This window comes from Muscardinus avellanarius (assembly GCF_963383645.1).
Source record: "Muscardinus avellanarius genome assembly, chromosome: 7".
NCBI classification, from domain to species: domain Eukaryota; kingdom Metazoa; phylum Chordata; class Mammalia; order Rodentia; family Gliridae; genus Muscardinus; species Muscardinus avellanarius.
The window spans coordinates 81,979,716-82,001,484 of NC_137793.1; the positions used below are offsets into that span (position 1 = coordinate 81,979,716).

At 41.0% G+C, this 21,769-nt stretch overlaps 1 protein-coding gene across 1 annotated transcript; it reads right to left on the reverse strand.

Annotated features, from left to right (window-relative positions):
• Window positions 1-18,562: 18,562 nt before the first annotated feature.
• On the reverse strand, window positions 18,563-20,875 carry LOC308265325 (polyadenylate-binding protein 1-like). The gene has a single exon (XM_080698964.1). The coding sequence runs from the start codon at window positions 20,746-20,748 to the stop codon at window positions 18,838-18,840; it is 1,911 nt and encodes a 636-aa protein (XP_080555090.1). The 5' UTR covers window positions 20,749-20,875; the 3' UTR covers window positions 18,563-18,837.
• Window positions 20,876-21,769: the final 894 nt, after the last annotated feature.

Below are 21,769 nucleotides of genomic sequence, written 5' to 3' on the forward strand. Positions count from 1 at the left end.
TCCTATCTAGATCAGAAGTAGTTAATAAAATAGCGGACAGTTCAAATTATTTGGGCTTCAAGTAATAGACAACGTCAAGCAATAGGCAGCTAAAAATGGTGTTTGCTTGTCCCACATTATAAGAAGTCCAGAGACAGGCGTTTCTAGAATTATTCATAGAGACTTAGCCTTACAGATTTATTTCTCTTTCACTTTTCCAGAATACTGGCATTTGCCCTGATAGTTTGTCTGTTCATGACCCAAGCTGGCTAAACCACTTTCAACATTTCTCACATAGCCGAGCTCTAAAGACATGTCTATGGATATGTGAGTTACCTCACAGTGTCTGCTTTCATGACAAAAGAACTTGGGATTTGATTCAGAGACTGTGAAGACTTAGTATTCAATAGAACTAAAAATATTCCAAGTTTTCTTTGGATTTAAATATAATCTTTTAGTCAAAACCCAAAATAGTGGCTGGTTCAGGAGGTCAAAGGTGTTCAATTCACAATCTTGATTCTTCTATGACAAAAGAAAATCATATCTGAGTTCAAAAGACTTGCTGTGGCTATTTCTTTCTTGGGAGAAAACATGGCTATATCGTATTGGTAAGAGAAGCTGACTTTCAGCCCACTGAGCAGCCGCTCTCAATGTAGACTTAAACCATAGGATCCTAAAGTTTTAGCTCGAAAGCCTGGAACATCTGTGGTCCTGATTCTTGGAAACTCAAGCCCAGCAGGAGTTAGAGTAAGGATTGGACCCCGGTTTCCTCTTGAGCCTACCACTCTTTTCCCCACATAGAAAGAAAATAAAGTGAATTAATGTATTGCTACTTTTTTCCTGCAGTTTAAACCACTTGAACCAGTTTCAAACCACTTCTAAAGTGGGCCTGTGCGAGCAAATGTTCAGAACTACAGTATTGCTGTTGTTCAGCTGATCCAGGGATTTTCTAAATCACTTAGATTATGTTTAACTCTTACAGACACTTCCAGGGATTATTTGGGCATTTGATAGATATCACAAGTTAGCATATGAAAAGACAACTGTAAAGTTTGTCATGTGTTTTCTTTTTATATTTTTGTTCTATTTTCTAACTAAATGGGAAATGGTGATAATCACCGTTAGCATCGTGGCTTATGTTTCTACATATTGCTGTGCATGTTTGCATGTTTCTTTTAAAATTAAAAGTTACCGTACTTGACTTTCTTGCCTACCACTTAAAAAAATTAAGGATGGAGGAGGAACATTTTTCAATATAAAAAAATAGTGTGTAGTTTAATTTTTAGAGTATAGAGAGTCACATCATAAAAATAAACCATAGGATTCTAGTCAGTTCTTTATAATTCAATATGTATGCAAATTCTAATATTTCAGACACCCATATTTATGCATTTTCAAACATAAAAATATAAACTGAACAGAAATAAACTTTCTTAAGATCATTAACACATTTCATTTTACTAAATGGCCTTTCAGAAAACTTATCCCAATTTACAGAGCCCACAACTGTGTATAACAATCCCTATTCCCCTACTCCCTAAACCCCCGCCTGGGGCTTTCCTGCATCAGAATTTCAGCCAAGGACAGCTTTTGCGGAAGCCGCACTTACCTTTATAACTATGATTTTATTTGTCCCCTTTGGAGGTCCCATGAATTCTTATCTTGGCCAAGGGGCATGCCAGAGGTTTCTGGCCTCACAGGGCTGCGCTGACATTGATTCAGCAAACGGTTTTGCCAAAAGGACAAAGCTAATGGGTGGGTTCACTTTAGAGACCCATTAGCAGTGGACCATGGAAAGGGTTTGAGGGGAAACCAAAGCTTCCCCAGGAGTGCCCCCTGACATTCTGGAAAGGGGGAGCCCTTCATTAACTGCCTCCCTCCTGGTCTCAGACTATCCTGGCAGGGGCTCATTTGCATTTCTGTCTGAGATTCTTGCTAGTGGGCACACAAAGGTAAGCCTAGGAGCAAATTTAACAAACTGGCAGGAGAGACTATTCCAGACTGTTCTGGATAAGCTTGGTGTTAGGAGGGCATTTCCTTCTCTACTAAATCAATGCAAACAGCAGGGTGCTTTATTTCTTCCCATGCATGCTTTAATAACCCTACCCATTCATAATGAATTCTGGGGCAGAATTAATGTAAAAGAGTAATGGTGATTAGGTAATTATCAAGTACAGAAAGTATTTAACCTTCCCAGTGACAAGACTGCCTAAGACTACCTGATATCATGCATGCTCTCTGGAAATAATTAATAATTTTAAAATTATCCAATCTCTACTATTAATCAAGAAATAAGGCTCCAGGAGCCGTGCCAATCAAGCTGAGCTCTTCCCCCAGTTACCGCCTGCCAATACACTCCTTGTCTCCAGTGCCTTTGTATGTCTCAGACTCTTTGATTTTTATTTCAGGCTGGCTAGACTTAAGCTGTTACAAGTCTCTCGGAATATTTCAACAAGCTGAGACACATCACCCTCTAAAATTATCCACCCCGAGTGAAATGCCAGGAAGTAACCTTTGGCCCCTGCCTTTTTTAATTGCAACTCAAGCCATTTTTAAGCCACAGGCTGACAGCCCCATGTACTGCTCCCCTTCACCCACCCTCCTCTCTCTAAACTTCTCTTGGGCTATTTACTCTGGAGAAGGTGTGTGTGTGTGTGTGTGTGTGTGTGTGTGTGTGTGTACATATACTATGTTTTGTACTGTGTCCTGACAAAAAGACTATCTTCCCCTAGACATGGAGTTTTAATTCTACAAAAAGGATAGCAGGGTAGCTGTATATACACAGCCTTATGAGCACATGCATACATGAATGAGTATGTCCATCCATAAATACATATATAATATAGGGAGTGGGTAAATGCTATGTGACAAGGCATGACGTTCAGAAAGGTTCAGGGTAGAATGACCAGAAGGAACTTTAAAGGGTATTTTCTCCAAATCCCCTATAGAAGGTAACCCAAAGACACTGAGGGGAAAAGTGACTTTTCTAGGGCCACACAGCAAATTAAAAAGAGAAAAGTAACTGAACATACTTTCTTGGACTCCTAATGCCAGCACTCTTTTCCTTGTATGCAACAGCAGCCAAGACACAGATAGCAGTTCAGGGAATATAATTAGCAAAATATTTGCTTCTATGAAGGGTCTTTCCTCCTCCCAAATGCCCATCCAGCTCCCATCTTTGACTGGATGACTCCAAGAAGCAGATCCAGGAGGCCTTCCTGATGTACCCAAGATTAAGTTTTAAGGCCCCTCCTGTGAGCTGTCTTAGCATTTGCATTCTGTGTTGAATCCTAAACTAATGATTTTTAGCCCCAGCCAGTTTTCTAGTCTTGTATTCCTCTAGATCCTAAACTAAGATGGACACACATTGCTCACATCTGTATCCCAAGTCACTGACTCAACGCACAGTGCTCAATCAGATATCATTAATTTATGCACAATCTCATGGATCCAGGAGGCCATCATGGGTCCGGGGGTGGGGGTGGCTACAGCACAGCACCAGCTAGGTAGTTTATCAACAATCTGAGACAGGCAGACAAACAGGAAGAAGAGTTATGGGGAGACCCAATGGAAAGGTGTTCCGAAAGGCAAGCACAGCACAACCTCAGAAGAGCTGACACCTCCATGAAGCAGAAATGCTTATCAAGGTGCAGTCTATATGGGCCCAAGAAGAGCAAGAAAGCAAATGCACCTGCACAGAAAGGCAGAAAGGGAGAGGGAGACACAGGTTCTGACCGCAATCTAAATAATTAGCAGTCTGGATATGTACTTGGTATCCACAGCTTGTTTCTCTGCAGAGCACTATTTTTAGGGAAGAGACGGGTGTGAATTTCTGCCTTTGGAATCAGCTGAGTATCTGCTTACCACAGGTCCATGCTCCATTTGGCTAGTGTGAGGATTTAGATGAGGATGGGGGTAATAAGAGTCTATGAAACACACTCAGTCTGCAACTCTGGGTTCTCAGAAAACACAAACAATTGTGCTTGCCCCTGTGCCCATCTCTTCCTCATGAGGCTAGCATTGAGTCACTAATTTTGCACCTTGGGTGTTCTTTATTTTTCACAAAAACTGTCATGGTATCTGGCACTGGACCGTTCACTTTACTATATAGATTAGAGTTTCCCAAACTCCTATGATCATTAAGAATCATTGAAGTACTCCTTTTTTAATTATAGATTTCTGGGCAAACATTCCACATCAAAGGATTTAAATTTTAGAGGAGGAGAAATCAAAATGTATTTTACCAAGCAATTTACAGCATCAGATAGGTTTTAGAAACATTGGTAGAGATAAATAATAACAGTAACATTAATAATAAAATGAAATGAAATAAAGATAAAAATTCCTGTCTTCAAGGAGTACATTGTCAATTGAATGAACATTCTCTAAAACAATCATCCCTAACTTCTTCAGAGTAGTTACTGAAAGTATTGGTCCACCTGGGGGACTGTTTGTAGAGCGGGACTCAGGAAATAAACATATAAACTTTTATAAATGGAGAAAGTTCCTTTAGGTACTGAGAAACACTTGCAAACATTTTAGAGGAGTAAGAGTAAAATCAGCCACCCCCAGCAAAACTTTATGATGAATGAGGTACTTAGTAAACATTATGGCAACCAGAAAAACATTACCCTGATTCCGCCAGTAATGCAGAACTTGGAGTAGCTTGGAAAATAGTTCTCAGAAATTACTGGACAATCAAAATCCTATTTGGCTGTAAAATGTGCATTGTCACCACAGCAGTTAGTTGCTTTGTCTCCTCCCTCCTCTCTCTGCACCAATATCTCTGACTCCTTAGCCACCCTTATGCCTTTCCCTGGAGAACTAGCCCCCTCTTCATTCCATTTTTGGCCTCCTTTCATATAGTCTCACCCTACTCTAGTGCGCTTTTCGTCAGAGGCACGTACTGATGGTAGAGATGGAAGGAAGTTATTTCTTCTTGGTGCCAAGATAATCAGAACCCTTGTTAGGGAGAAAAAAAATAGGTCTGATTGGCAGTTTATAAATACAAATACAAAATGATGGACTACATTTAGCTAGTATTTGGGTGCTGAAAATTATAAAATGTTGGGGATTACATGCTTCAGGGCTTTTGTTTCAATTTTTTTTTGCTTGTTTGAATTGTCTTGTGTTAACAGTGGGGTCCAATTTTTTTTTCAATGAAATGTTATACAGTGATGCATGCCTGTAATTCCAGTACTTGGGAAATTGAAACAGGAGGATCACAGGTTCTAGGCCAGCCTCAGCAACTTAACAAGACCTTATTTCAAAATCAAAATAAAAAGGGCTAGGGCTAGGAGTATAGCTCAGAGATAGAATGGCTCTGGATTCAACTTCCATAGCAAAGGAGAGAGAGAGAGAGAGAGAGAGAGAGAGAGAGAGAGAGAGAGAGAGATAGAGACCTTATGCAGAAGCCTAATATGCAGTGTATGTAAATAGAGTTGCCCTGGATAGTAGAGGGAAAGGATCAGCTTCTCATTCTTCCCTTGTCTTGTTCCACCTCAGTGGTCTTTTTCATCTGACAGATGCTTAGGACCCAAGAAAGAAAAAAAAACTAATTTAAAAATCATTGATGTGCTGCTCTTCCATGCTCTTTGTTTTACAAATAAAGAAAACTGAGACCCAGAGAAGGAAGTTACTTAACAGAACCATTGCCAATGGTAGTAGAATTGGAAGAGGAACTTCTCTTGAATTCCAATCCACCGTCCTTGCCTCTGAACCAAGAAGGCGGCCTTGGCCAAAGAGCCCAGGTCCCTCCATGGGCTCTCCCCTCCCCAGGACAGCAGGGCAGGTAGAGGAGGAAACGGAGGCTTCCTAGGCTGGCCATCCACTGCACATCACAGCTACTCCCTGCTCTCTTTGCAAGCATCCTCTCATGTCTCACATTCTGAACTGAATCAAAGCCACAAAGAATGAGTTAACTCTTCCTAAACCAGACAGATATCCTGAAGGAAGATAAGATGGAAAGCTTCAGCTTTCATCTCCAGTCCACCATCAATTTCTGCCTACTCCAGACCTGCCTGTTGAGGAGACAAGAGTCCACTGGCTCTACGCATTCCGTACCTCGTCCCCCCAGCCCCCATCCATGACCCAGTCCACATCTCTGCATGTGCATTGTCACTCTTCCCCTTTCCATTAGACATTCCTAACTTCTGTCCAGATTCCTTGCCTTGCCCTGGAGAGCCTCTCTTTTTATTATCAGCCAATAAGGTATTAATACATTAGTTGCCTCAAAGTGCACTCTTTAATGAGGGCCATGGGCATTCATTTAGTGGAATTTGATAGTGACAACACATTGACATTGGTAAGGTTAATGATCCAACACTTTATTTCATTGAACAAGTTGAACAACACTTAGCACATTGATCCACGATGTCCTACAATCCATCTTTGCTATTACTTTAATGGTGCCATGGCATCAATGCCCTTTAAATAATTGGCACTGCAAAAAGATGGACTTGGCCTTGTCATGTCAGACTAGAGCCATGCTGGACTGAGAAAGATTTTTTTGTCTTTTCTTTATTTTTCCTTTCCTCTTATTTTATGTCCTTCTGATTTCACAGGGAGTCAGAGGCTTGTAGAGACCAAGAGAAATAGTCTGGCTCAATAGTGGACAGACAGAATTGGATGTGTAGAAACACAATGACCAACATTTTCTGAGCCCTAATCTCCTTCCCAGAACATCTGGCCTGCGTGGTTCTAGGCAGGCTGTTCAGCCTCCTTAGATCTAAATGTCTTTATCTTTTTTTTTTTTTTTTGGCAGTACTGGGGATGGAACTCAGGGGCATTCTACTTTCTAGCTACACCCCCAGCCCTATTTTTTTATTCTTTATTTTGAAACAGGGTCTCACTGAGTTGCAAAGGGCCTCACTAAGTAGCTGAGGCTGTCCTCGAACCACAATCCTCCTGTCTCAGCCTCTGAAAGGCTGGGATTAAAAGCATGTGCCACCACACCTGGCTCAGTGTCTTTATCTTAAAAATGGGGATAATGCGTCATAGATGATGAATCTCAGCTTCCAGACATGATGCTCTGCCTCTGGCTGCAGAGAGTAGACAGAAGGAAAAGAAAATAGTGGGCCAGGATCTCTCCTAAGCCATATCCACTTAGGCAGTAGACATTGTTTAGGAACACTACAGTACCAGAATCAGAGTCTAGGGTGACAGCCAAGATGGATAAAAACAGACTGTACAGCCTGGACAAGCTCCTGAGTCCACCAAGAAGTGGAAATGAGGTTCTGACCAGCTAGGCATGACACATTTTTAGAGAATAAGGGTGTAGCCAAATTTCAGTCAGTACTTGGAAATAAGTCCTTGCGACACAGTTGTCTAGCAGAGATGAATGCAGGGCAGGCCTCCTGACCTGAAGCTGGGTACTGGATAGGTGCAATGTTTCAAAGAGGCATCCTAGCAGACAGGAAGGTAGGTTTTGGCATGGAGACTAGCATTTGCCCAGTGTTTCCCTGAGTAGAGATATATTGCTAAGTTTTCACAGAAGTGATTCTAATGGTAACTGGGCAATTGAACCCAGAGAAACTTTAGGCCCACAAACTTAGTAGATGAAGAATTAAGTCTATCTGAAGTCCTGCTCTTGTCAAAACCGCATAAGAATTTGAGAGAGGGTGTAGAAGCCAGAGCTCTAAGCCAGGGAGTAGAAAGTCCTAGCATACCAGGCGAAGGCCGAGACAACTGTGCCTTGCTTCTGAATTGATTCTGTGCTTGGCCTTTTGACAGGCTCGCTGCACCTTGGTGGCTATGCAGCCCACCCATGGGCTCTGAGTTTCCTTAGCCTTCTCCAAAAGTGGTGGAGTAAAACTAGCTCGCAGGGGCATTGTGAGATTCCTTTGTACAACATGTGTGGCAGGGGTGGGAGAGTGAGGGTGGAGCCTGACTGCCGGGAACATCACACTTTTGTTTGAAAGAAATGAAATGAAGCAGAAGAAAGAGGCATGAAGTTTGTCTAACGTCATTCATCGAACAGACCTGCCATGTACCATACACTAAACATGGAGCTGAGAAAACAAAGATAGACCATATGGTATCCCTGCCCCCAAGTTGCCCACAATCTAACAGAGGAGACAGACCGTATATTTTGATGTCAACGCTGAAATATTTAGTCCCCGAGAAAGGAAAAAAATTATCATTCTCCAAAAATAAAATATGAGGGGCCTTTTTTCCCCATCATCTCTTTCACTCCCCACAGCCCATTTCCAGTTCTGCCTGGGACTGGAGGGATGCATTGAACTCTGGAGGAAATTATGAGGGAGCCATACTTGGCTGCAGAACTAAACCATATTCTATAATAAATTTTACCAATAAAGTTTATATTTGTATTTCCATCTGTTTGACAACTGTGCCTTGCTTCTCAATTGATTCTGAATTCAATAGGGGGAGAAAGAAGTGTTATTTATTGGTTTCCACAAAATCCAACAAGATACAGGTTATTGTAGAGCAGATGTGTGTGCAAATCATGGAAATAGTATGCAGCACGGAGAATATGTGCGTGTGCATGTTTGTGTAGAAGCAGGGGATGGGCTGATAAAGAAAGAATGATTTGGAAAAGGGAACAAAGACTGTCTCACACAAAAGGACAAAAGGACAACACATAAAAAGATTTGAAAGTGAGAAAGAGAGTGTGTTCAGAAACTTCAAGAAAGGCTGGGCATGGTGGCACACACCTGTGATCCAAGTCCTTGGGAGGCTGAGACAGGAATATCACAGGTTCAAGGCCAGCTCCAGCAACTTAATGAGACCCTCAACAACTCAGCAAGACCCTGTTTCAAAATAAAAGAAATCAAAAGGGCTCAGGGTACAGCTCAGAGGTAGAATGCCTCTGGGTTTATCCCCCAGTACAGGAGAGGAGGAGGAGGAGGAGGAGGAGGAGGAGGAGGAGGAGGAGGAGGAGGAGGAGGAGGAGGAAAAATGGAAGAAGAAAAAAATTTCAAGAAAGGTAAAATGTTGTGTAAATTTTCAGAAGTAGTGTATCATTTTGTCAACACTGTACCAAAAACTTCATCTCTCTCAAACCGGACTTACTCAAATTTCTTGCTATCTGAATTGATGATGCACTAGTTGACCCAAGAAAATACTCACCAGAGCTGGCCCTGTGCAAGCTGGCTGGCAAGACACTAGAGTACAGTTGCAGGTTTGTGGAGGTGAAACTCCACAACTTAGAATTTTAGTGTGACTATTTGTGTGCTATTATCAATGCAACTTTTGTGGAGCCTCCATTGCTCCCGTGTGAGGGTCAGTATTATATAATCTCAAAATCTTCTTCCTGTCTTGACATTCCTAAGGAGGTCTCATCCCTTCACACTGGTTTTGAATCAACTCTTCCCTGACCTAACTTTCAACAGAGCCTACCCACCCTTCTCAAGGTCTGTATAGATTAATTATCTATGTTTCTGATCTTGCTATGCCAGCTCTTGGGAGCAGATCCCTGTAAAGCATTACTTGGCACTTATTTCAACATTTCTTTGTTACACAGAAGGGAATGGTTCATTTTGTTAAAAAAAAAAAAAGAGGGGGAATAATTGGCTGAGCCAGTGTTAAGTTTTGAAATAAAATACAGTTGTTGAAGCCCTTCTCTTTCTGCTAAGAACTGCATTACACAACAGTTATACTCATAACCCCATAAAAGGCTAATGCCAAAATCCTCTCCATGCTAAACCTAGGGCAAGTGTGGAAATATTTATTTATTCCTTCGGGGTAGGTTTCTCAACTCTGGTTCTACTAACATTTTGGGCCAGCTGATTCTTTGTTGTGGAGTTGTCTGGACCTTATAGGATGTTTAGAAGAAATGTTGCTCTCAACCACTAGATTTCTTGGCCCCCTCCCCAAATGTGACATGTCTCTGGGTATTGCTTACATCCCCTGTGGATCAAATTTGAGAACTTCCACTTTAGGTTTCAATTCCCTCTACCTGAGATGAATAAACGGATTGTAAGCACAAGTGCATGTTCTCGGGGAGATGCTAAAAATATCCTTCTCTTTGATAGTGTTCATTCCTTTGTTCCTTCATCTAATGGAGTTCTTCCTGGATGTTTGCTATGTTTCTTGGTTATCACAATGTTTATTTCTCCATCCCTTATTTTATTCATCTGAAGCCTGACGACACAGACCTTTCCCCATGTCTCTCAGCTGATCATCTCACTCATTCACATAAGTGTGTTTTTTCACACCTGTCCCTCCACTGCAGGAAATCCTATGCAATGGTAAAAACACCCCCTGGTCTGAGGTAAGGCTTTAAATTCTGGTTTTACCACTTCTTCTTCGCTGTGTGGACTTGGAAAAGTGTGTGCCTTTCTGACTGGCATGACTTCCTCTCTAAAATGGGGATAAGGATGAGGCATCTGTTATTACTTATCCTGATTTTCTTCTGGGGAAAAATAAGAGAATGTCAGAGGAAGTGATCTGAAAACTAGGAAGCACTGTACAAATGATTATTATCTCAAGCATTATCTGACAAACAAAAGACTTTGAAAGGAAAAGAGTATTAGCACAATCTGCTCATCCAGCAGAGAGAAAACCAGCTGAGGGAGTGCAATAGCCACCTGGATTTGGCACAGGACAAGAAACCGGAAGAGAAAACACAGTCTCTGCTGTTTGAGGCAACCAAAATCACTTCCTCCAGGAGTGTAGGCCTAACAAGAAGTCCCAATGTGGCTGTGAGGAGGGGCTCCATGGGGATCCTTGGAATGGGCCGAAGTTTCCAAGTGTAACTGCAAAAAGCTACAGGCCTTCCACACAGAAAGTCAGGAGGAGGTTCTATTACTATACATTAGGTACTTGCTGTGATCCAGCCACCGTACTATAAGTGGTTTCTGAGGATGCTTTTCTAGGCGATGCATCTATAAAGGATGGGAAGATCCAGATGTGGTGGCACACGCCTGCAATCCTAGTACCTGGAAGTCTGAGACAGAAGGATTGCAAGTTAGAAGCCAGCCTCAGCAACTTAGTGAGACCCTCAGCAATTTAATGAAGGTTTCAAAATTTAAAAAAAAAATAGAGTTGGGGTTGTAACTCAGAGGTAGAAAGTCCCAAAGGTTTGATCCCCAGTACACACACACATAATAATAATAATAATAATAATAATAATAATAATAATAATAATATGAAAGGAAAATATGGGATGCAATGAGATGGGATAGAATGAGATGGGGTAGACCAGTCTATTCTCCCCTTACAGACCAAGTGGTCCTATCCATATTAGAGATTCTGCCTTTGCCACCCGATGTCCCAAAGGAATATCTCCATTTTCCATAAAGTAAAAAATTAGTGAGCTTTAGAACTAAACATACTTGATTGTGAAATTCGTTAGCCCATGAACTCACTTGTGTAAATTGTGAAGCTTGTGTTATGGCTCTATTTTTTAGGCTCTATTTTAGCAAGCAAGTATACCATGGTTAGTACATGCCAGGTACTATCTGAAACACTTCAAATCTCATTCATTACTTACCAGAAACTAAAATAAAAGATAAACAGAAGTACCACTGCATGGAGAGGACTACCCATCTCCCTTCTTACTACCCAAAAATTCCCCTGGATCTGTGTGTCTGGATTTTCATTAAATGGGGGAAGAAAAGAATGTGCAATGTGGGCAAGAGTCCAGGTAGTCCAGTGAAGGCACAGCCACCAGCAGTAGAAATGCCCACTTACTATTAAATAGGTGAGCAAGAGGACAGAGGCACGCGGGCAGGCTGGGTATGACTGGGAGGTGTACTACGGGGGAGTCTATGGCCAACACGGACAGAGCCCATGGCAACCAATAGAAAAGGGTGAACATTTTAGCAAAGGTGGAATTAGAAGCTCCATGGGAAATTAGAGGAGAAGCCAATTTACAAGAAACCACAGGAATGTCTCCATTTCCACTCAGGTTAAAATTTTAAGGGATTGAATCCTCCCATGACTCTTTGAATGGGAAGAAGATAATTAAATAACCATTGTATGCTACCTGCAAAGGTGCATGACCTACTCACAGGACTAGCCAGTGCTGTAGAGAGAAATTTTCTTTGTCACAGAAGGAAAATGTCCTACCTCTCAACAAGAGCAGCATGGGGCTCCAGTGACATTTAACTGTATGTTCCTCCACCTCTAACTAAGGAACCACGGTTCCCGGAGATCTGCACTTTTGTACAAAATTGGCAAACACAAGTCATTTCAAAACCTGGAAGTTGTGATTTTTTTATTTTCCTTGAGGTCAAGCCCTCCTTTCCTAGCCAGCAAATGTTTCATTTTCACTAAGATGAAGTGGGAAGGAGAGGCAGTCTTGACTATATCCTGGCTGTCAGCTGCAGGAGCCAGGGCTGGCCTGGGCTATTGTTCAAATCTGGAAGGGTATCCCCACTCAGCATGGGTGTAGTCAACAATTCCAATCATTTAATCCTCTATTTGACTCTGGCTTTTGTAATCCAAAGAAACAAACATCTTTAGCTGCCAAACATTCCTTTTGTTAGATATTGGCTCCAATAGCCAATATCCAATCAATTATATCCAATATCTTGCCTCCCGTATTTAAAATCATCTCAAAAGTTATCTTTTTGTGTTAGTGTGGCAGTTTCCCATCTTATGTACCCTTCTGCTTAATCCTTACAAACCTCCTGAGAAGGTAGGCATTAATATTACTAGTGCCATCTTTTTTTTTTTTTTTTTTTTGGTGGTACTGGGGTTCCTGGAAACCCTTCTACCTCCGGGCTACACTCCCAGACCTATTTTTATATTTTTATTTGGAAACAGAGTCTCTTAAACCAGCGAGGCTGACTTCGAACCAGCACAATCCTCCTGTCTCCGCCTCCCAAGTGCAAGGATTACAAGCGTGCGCCACCACACCCAGCTAGTGCCATCTTTTAAAATAAGGATGTCAATGAACAGATAATGCCCCCAAGATTGCCCAAGATCAGGAAATGACAGAGTGGAATTTCAGTCTGATCTTTAGTTCTCAGACTCCAAAAGACCCCAATCTTCACACGTGGGTTTAGAAACTTCTTCTAAGGTCTATTCTGCCTCAGTGTAAACAAACCCTATGATGCCAACATCTGTGTTTCGAGGCATCTGCCTTCCCAAACCACGTCTCTATGGTGTCTTCTTTCATATTCACACATCATCCAATCAAAACAGTGCTCCCGGCTCCTGGTGCAGCTGCTTGGGCTAGAAAAAGCACACAGGGGCCCCAGAAAGGGTGTAGGAGTGGCACAGAGCTTCTGATGTTGGACATGGAGTCTGTCCTTTTCTCACCTTCTCCATTTCTTCTAAATTGCCCTTGATTATGCAGCATCTGCTTCCTTCTGCGACGCATATGCTTCCCCCCTCGCTCCGAATGCCTGTCGAGGAGCCCATACAGAGCGCTGCATACAAATACACAGCTGAAAGTTGTCTTCGAAAGCCCTCCATAAATCAGACCTACAAGCTAAGCTAGCAGAACTCTGGAAAGTCTAGACAGCAGCACAGGCAAAGACAGAAAATGCCAGACCTCTCCTTTTTTTTTTTTTTTTTTTTGGTGGCTCAAAATCTTTCTGTTTCTCTGGGTACAGGTGAACCTTTACCTCCTTCCACTGGATTGATCTTTAGCTTCCCTGCCTGCCAATGGGTAGAGAAAGAGGGAGTCTGGGTAACAGGATGGGCCCAGAGAACCCAAAGAGAAAGAATAAAATGGTGCTTTTATTTTTAGTGATATTGGGAATTTAACCCAGGAGTATCCTACCTTTAAGCTACATACCGAGTCCTCTTTATTTTTTATTCGGAAACAGGGTCTCACTAAGTTGCAGAGGCCCACCTCAAACCTACAGTTCTCCTGCCTCAGCCTCCCAAGCACAGGGATTACAGGCCTGCACCACCAGGCCCGGCTCAGACGGCGCTCTTGTCTCAGTAAACCTCCCCTGTTCCATACCAAGTGTATCTGCAAGACCCCCACTATACCATTCTGCCTCTGGATATAGTCACTATTGTTCTCCCATTAGCCCCCAGGTCTTACTAGGCTCGGAGGTCCTCGCAGACACAGGCACTTTCTCATACATCTTTACTCCTTTATCTCCCTACAGATTTATCACGTGTCTGTCATAGATTTGGTACTGGAACATATATGTGTAGAGTTTATTTGAATTTGATAAATTGATCTGTATTGGTAGCTACTAGAAAATTTATAGACAAAGAAAGAAATAGCTCTTAAATCCAAGACCCCAAGAAGACTTAATATGAGAAAAGAACCAGTATAGGGGTTGGAGAGTAGCCCAGTGGTCAAGGGCTTGCCTAGCATGTGTGAGGACCTTAACTGGATCTCTAGTTAGAAAAAATAAAATAAAAGAAGGGAAGGAAGGGAGGGAGGGAGGGAGAGAGGAGGAGGAAGGAAGGAAGGAAGGAAGGAAGGAAGGAAGGAAGGAAGGAAGGAAGGACTATAGATGGAATAAATGAATAAACCAGCCCTTCTTGGAAACAGAATTATTGCGGGTATCCTTCTCTAGCAAAGGATCATGGGGAGGGAAATGGACACTGGGAACAAGCCACTGTTGTGTCCCAGAGGCCTACCCAGGCCCGGGTGGGAGACTTCTCCTGCCTGTAATTTCAGAGTCTGGAGCCAAGGAGCAATTAAAGAAAATGGGCTTTTACTGCAAACCAGAAACTTTAATGGATTATCTTTGTTTTTACAGTCTTATTGAGGTATAATTGACATGCAATAAACCACACTTATTTAAAGTACACAATTTGATAAGGTTTGACATATGTATAGAACCATAAAATTATCGCCACAATCAATAGAGTGAACAAACTTGCCAAAATTCCCTTGCGCCCTTCCTCTTCTACCTCCCAATTCCCTTCCCAGGAATCCATTGACCTGTTTCTGTTGCTATAGATTTGTTTCAATTTTCTAACATTTTTAAATAAACAAAATCAGGCCGCATGCATTCAATAGTTCACCTCGCTATACTGCCAAGCAATATATAGTTGGTATTCAATGTATGCATTTGTTTTGTTTATCCATTCACCTGTCGATGGGCATCTGGATTGTGGCCACTTCACACTATTACAAATGATACTTCTCTGAATCTTTGTGCACAAGTCTTTATGCAGAACATGTGTTTTTGTTTCTGTTTTGTAAATACCCAGGAGTGGAGTGGCTGGATCGTTTGGGAGAGGTATGTGGGATGTTTAAGAAACTGCCAATCATTTCGCAAAGAGGTTGTATCGAGTTACGTTAGCATCAGCAGCTTAGGAGCATTTCAGTTTCCACATGTCCTTTTCAAAACTTCGTCACTCACTTTGATTTTAGCAATTTCAATAGGCAGTGATACTTAGCACTGTAGTTTTAACGTGTTCTTTCCTAATATCTAAGGATTAGCCCCTCTTATTCAAGATATATTCTCCTTTATGTATTATTTGATTGAATTTAGCACAAATAAATGGTGTCTATGTATGTAACGGATATTAGTCTGTAGTTTTCTTTATTTGTAATGTCTTCATCTGGTTTTAGTATCCAGGTAATGTCCGCTTCAAAGAATATGTCGGGAATTATTTTTTCCTCTTCCATTTTCTGGATCAGTTTGCATAGATTGAACCTGTTCAAATGCTGAGTATCTTTTCATGTGCTTTTTTGTCATCTGTATATATTCTTTGTGAATGTTAAAATTTTCTTGCAAAATTTTAATTAGATTATTTCCTTATTGTTTAAATTTTAAAATCAACTTGCTGAGAATTAATTTACATGTTTCAATGTCTTTTGACAAATTTATTTAGTTTAATAAATATCAACAGTCAAGAGACAGAAGATTTCCATCACTCCAAAGTCCTGCCTCCCTCACGAGTACTCATCCCTTTAAGTGTGTGTGTGTGTGTGTGTGTATATGTGTATGTGTGTGTGTGTGTTTAATAGCCACTTTATTGAGATAATTCACATATTATAAAATACACCCATTTAAGTTGAACAAGCCAGGGATTGTTGGTATATTCACAGATTTTGGCCTCACTGCTTCAATCAATTTTAGAACAAACATTCCATCCACTCATACCCATTAGTAGTAACTTTCTATTTTACAGTTCTTCCCTTTGAAGCCTTGTACAACCACTAATCTACTTTGTGTCTCTAGAGATTTCCCTGTTCTGGACATTTCGTATAAACACAATCATAACAATAAGTAGTCTTTTGTGATTAAATTATTTCATGCACCATAATGTTTTTCATGTTCCTTCCTGTTGTGGTATTTATTAGTAGTTTCTTTTTATTGTCAAATGATATTCTATTGCATGGCTAGAGCACATGTTATGTATATCTTCATCAGTTGATGGACATTTAAGGTTTTTCCACTTTTTGGCTATAATGAATAATACTACTATTAACATTGCAGTTTTTGTGTAGATATATGATTTCATTTTTCTTAAATAGATACCTAAGAGTGAAATTGCTGGTCATATGGTAATTCTATTTTTAACCTTTAGTGAAGTTGAAAGGAAGTTTTCTAAAGAGCTGGATCATTCTGATTCCCAACAGCAGTTAATGGGGGTCCCAATGTCTCCTTCTCACTTCTGTTTTTTCTTTGGTTTGTCTTTTATTATAGCCATCTTAGTGATATGATATGGTAACTCCTAGTAGTTTTTAGTTGCATTTTCATGATGGCTAATGATGTTGAGCATCTTTTTATATGCTTATTGGCCATTTCATACTGTCTTTGAAAAATTTTATTCAGATTGTTTGTCCATCTTTAAATTGAGTTATTTGACTTTTATTATTGAGTTGTACATGTTCCTTATATATTCTAAATACAAGTTTCTTATCAAATATATGATTTGCAAAAATTTAGTAGTATCTTAAGAGTTATCTTTTTTTTTTTTTTTTGGTGGTACTGAGGACGGAACCCTTCTACCTCGGGGCTACACTCCCAGGCTAATTAATATATATATATATATATATATATATATATATATATATATATATATATATTTTTTTTTTTTTTTTTTTTTAAACAGGGTCTCTAAAGCCAGCAAGTCTGGCTTTGAACCTGCGCGATCCTCCTGTCTCCACCTCCCAAGTGCAGGGATTACAAGCGCACACCACCACGCCCGGGTAACTTTCTTTGAAGCACAAAAGTTGGTATTTTTTGTAGCAACAATTTTAATTTTGTTGATGTATTATTGTTAAGATTTAAGAGTTCTATGCATATTGTAAATATAAGTTCTTTCTCAAATACACATTTTGCAAATACTTTCTCCCAATCTAATTTTTTCATTTTTAAGAGTTTTTGAAAAACAGAAGTTTTTAATTTTCACAAAGTCCAATGTAGCAATGTTATAGAATATTCTTTTAGAATTTTATCGCGGAAACTTTTGCCTGATCCAAGGTCACAAATAATTTAAATAATGCTTTTCTTCTATAATGTGTTTATGTGATTCATTTGATTGTTAAAAAATTGTGTCAAGCATATCTGGAGCCTTATTTTGTTTTTGTTTGTTTTTGTTTTTTTGACATTCAGGCATCATTTTAAAGGAAAACTATATTTTCTCTATTGAATTCCTTTAGTACTTTAACAAAAATTTATTTATCATATATGTGTCAGTCTTTAAACTATTATTTTCCACTATTTTTTGCTAGATATTTCTCTATCTTGACATCAAATATCACACTCTTTTAATTGTTATATCCATGTACATTTTAAAATCATGTAGTTTTGATTTCTAATTTTATTCTTAATTTTTGGGCTATTCTATATCCTTACCATTTCCAGTAATTTTTTGAATCAATTTGTCAGTTTCTACAAAAACATCTTCTTTTGACTGGGTTTGGGGGGCAGTGTTGCATAATTATATAAATCAATTTAGAGGCATTTGACATCTTACCAATATGAGTCTCTCAATCTATAATAAGGAATATCTCAGTTTGTCTCCTTTAATGTCTCTCAACAATATTTTATAGTTTCCAATACATAGATATTTAACATCTTTTATCAAATTTGTCACTCTTTTTTCATGGTATTACAAATGGTACTTTTAATTCATTTCAGTTTCTATTTATTCATTCTAGTATATGGAATGCAATTGATTTTTGTATATTGATCTTGTAGCACACAATCTTGGCAAATTAACTTTTTAGTTAGAGTAGCCTTTTTTTCTGGATTTCATCTGATTTTCTGTTATCAGTAGTTCTCAGCTGAGAGTTGATTTTACCCAAACCCCATGGGGAGACAGGTAACAGTGCTTGCAGATCCTTTTAGTTGTCACCTCTTGGAGAGAAGAAAGACAGTGCTACAGGCATCAAGCTGGCAAAAGCCAGAGATGCTACTACATATCCTACCACAGACAAAAGAGCTCCCCCAAACAAAGAATGATTGGGCCCTAGCTGTCCAGCAGAAGTTGAAAAAGCTACTCCAATCATGTTGTCTGCAAACAGACCATTTGACTCCCTCCTTTTCTTTTTTTTTTTTTTTTTTTTTTCACTGTTTAAGGAATTTTTATTAAAGCAAGAATTTTATAATCCAAATTACGTTTCCTTGCTCAGTTATCAATTCTGTTACTTAAAACAGAACTGACAATTTGAGCTATTCCACAGTAAAGAATTACAAAATTAAAGAAAAGGAATGCTTTAAATTTTTGTACTTTGCTGAAAATTCTTTTTCCCAGGGTCTATAAAACATTAATTTGTTTTTATATTTTACTATTTTTTTGTGGTTTTTTTTTTGTTGTTTTTAAATCAAGTATCTAGGACTAGCATTGTTTGCTAGACCTGGCATTTGCTCGGTACATAAGGTTCAAAGTTTCCTTTCCTTTTTTTATTTATTTTATATTTTGCAATGTTTTTTTTCCATAATATTTAAGTTTTTCGATGTTTAGATATTTTTCTTCGGTGAAGCACGAGTTTCTTTTCATGGTCCCTGATCAATTTTAAACAGTTGGAACACCAGTGGCACTGTTCACTGCTTTCTGGGCAGCCTCTTTAGCTTGGTGGGCTTGTAGTACAGCTACAGCTTCATCAACCTTAGAACGGAGAGACTCTGGAGACTCAAGCATATGAAGAAGTTCCGAATTATCAATTTCCAATAACATGCCAGTGATTTTACCAGCAAGAGTAGGGTGCATGGCTTGAATAAGAGGAAACAGCCGTTCACCCAACATTTGCTTTTGTTCTTGAGGGGGGGCAGATGCCAACATGGAAGCAGTCAAAGGTTCCTGACCTTGTACATGAACAGCAGGCTGTTGCATGGTAACTTGTGGCTGTGCATTAAGATGTTGCTGAGGATTGCGGACTCCTGCAGCGTATTTATACTGCGGAACGGTGCGGACAGCAGGAGTAGCTGCAGCAGCAGCAGCTGCAGGACGTGGACCCATTGTCTGTGTGGATGTGTTAGCAACACGTTGTGTTGACATGACTCGTGGAACCTGTGAAGAAGCTGGTCTCATAGTACTAAATGGTGGTCTAGGAGCGGCTGGGCGGATAGCACCGGGCATATTTTGGAATGGATGAGGTCTGGCACCCTGAGCAGTCCAGCGAGGACTTGGTCTTAGTTGAGCAATTTGGCTAGGAGGATAGTACGCAGCACGGTTCTGAGTCTGTGGAATAGCTGCCATAAAGTAACCTGAAGGAGGTGCTGGCTGATAGGGATTGATCACGGGGTTGGGCACAGCTCGTACACTTGCCATTCTCTGCATGTACTGGTTAGTGAGGTGAGCCTGGCGCTCTTCCTTGCGCTGAGCTAAAGCTACATACAGTGGCTTGGTGGCCACAATTCTACCATTCATTTCTGTGACTGCTTTAGTGGCTTCTTCTGGGGAGGAGAAACATACAAAGCCAAACCCTTTGCTGCGACCACCCTCCATCATAACCTTTGCACTAGTGATTGTACCAAATGGAGAAAACTCTTTCCGGAGACGTTCGTCATCAATACCATCATCGAGGTTTTTCACATAAAGGTTAACACCCTGGTATCTGGTGATCCTATCTTGCTTCATCTGTTCAAATTTGCGTTTAAGTTCCGTCTGCCGTTCCACTTTTTTCTGAGCTCGACCAACGTAAATTTGTTTTCCGTTGAGCTCCTTTCCATTCATCTCGTCCACAGCTTTCTGTGCGTCTTCGTGCCTTTCGAAGCTTACAAATCCAAATCCTTTGGATTTTCCACTTTCATCAGTCATTACTTTCACACTTAAGGCAGGCCCAAACTTGCCAAAGAGATCCTTAAGGCGCTCATCGTCCATGTCTTCTCCAAAATTCTTGATGTAAACATTGGTGAACTCTTTTGCCCTAGCTCCAAGTTCTGCTTCTCGTTCTTTACGAGATTTAAATCGTCCAACAAATACTTTACGATCATTTAGAAGCATACCATTCATTTTCTCAATAGCTCTTTCAGCTGCTTCCTGTGTCTCAAAATGTACAAATCCATAGCCCTTGGAACCATTTTCATCACAAACCACCTTACATGAAAGGATGTTACCAAAAGCAGAAAACGTATCATAGAGTGATTTATTATCAATGGATTTGTCCAAATTTTTAATGAATATGTTGCCTACTCCACTTTTGCGAAGAGATGGATCACGCTGAGACCACATGATGCGTACTGGTTTGCCCTTTATAACATCAAAATTCATGGTGTCCAAAGCACGCTCCGCGTCCGCCGGCTGCTGGAAGTTCACATACGCGTAGCCCAAGGAGCGGCGGGTGATCATGTCCCTGCAGACCCGGATGGAGAGGATGGGCCCGGCCGGGCTGAACTTCTCGTAGAGCATCGCCTCGGTCACGTCGGGGTGGAGGTCCCCCACGTAGAGCGAGGCCATGGGGTAGCTGGGGGCGCTGGGGTTCATCTCGGCACGGCTGCCCGCGGGGCCACAGGCCGCGACCTTTCCCGGAGAGGAGGAGAGCGAGTGCTGGGGCCGGGGGCCGGCGCCGGGGGGAGGGGAGCGGGGGCAAGCGCAGAGGGACAAAAATCAACCGGAATCGAAAACTACTCAACGGCCGCGGAACCGGGTCGATCGGCTGCCGCGGGCGGGCGGGCGGCTGCCGGCGGGGAGCGAGGCTGGCGGTGTCGGGTCCGGGCGGCGGGAAGGCCTCGGTCTCTGGGTTCCTTCTTGGAGCTGCTGCGGGGCCGCGGGCGGGCGGGCGGGTCGGTCTCGGCTGCTTCACCGGGTTATTTTATAAAAGAGGAAGAAAAAAAATAAAAGTCTCCGGCGGGGGAGACGCGGATTTTTTGTAAATTTTTTTTGGGTTTTTTAAAAGATTTTTTTAGATTTTTTTTGGATTTTTTAATAATAAATGTGTGTTCCGAGCCCGGAGCACACACTCCGCACTCTCAGCACTAACCGCCGGGGAGAAGGCCCTCCTTTTCTTTTTCTTTTTCTTTTTTTTTTTTTTTTTTTGCGGGTCTGGGGATGGATCCCGCATTTGACCTCTGAGCTACATCCCCTGCCCTATTTTTTTTTATTATTATTTATTTTAAACCTGGTCTCACTGAGTTGCAGAGGGCCTAAGTAGCTGAGGCTGTCCATGAACCACGATCCTCAGGTCTCAGCCTCCCGAATGCTGGGATTACAAGCGTGAGCCACCACGCCCGGCTGACCCCCTCCTTTTCAATCTAGACATATTTTTATTTCTTTCACTTGCCTGGTTACATGAGTCAGAATCTCTAATGTTGAGCAGAAGAGGGGAAAGCAGCCATATCTGCCTTCTTCTTAATCTCAAAGGGAAAGCGTTCAGTCTTTTACTATTAAGTATGATGTTAACTGTAGATATTTTTGCAGCTGCCCTTTATCAAGTTAGAATTTTCACTATATTTGAAGTTTGTTGAGAATAAGCAGCTTCAGAACTCAGTCAGGAAGGAAGTAAATG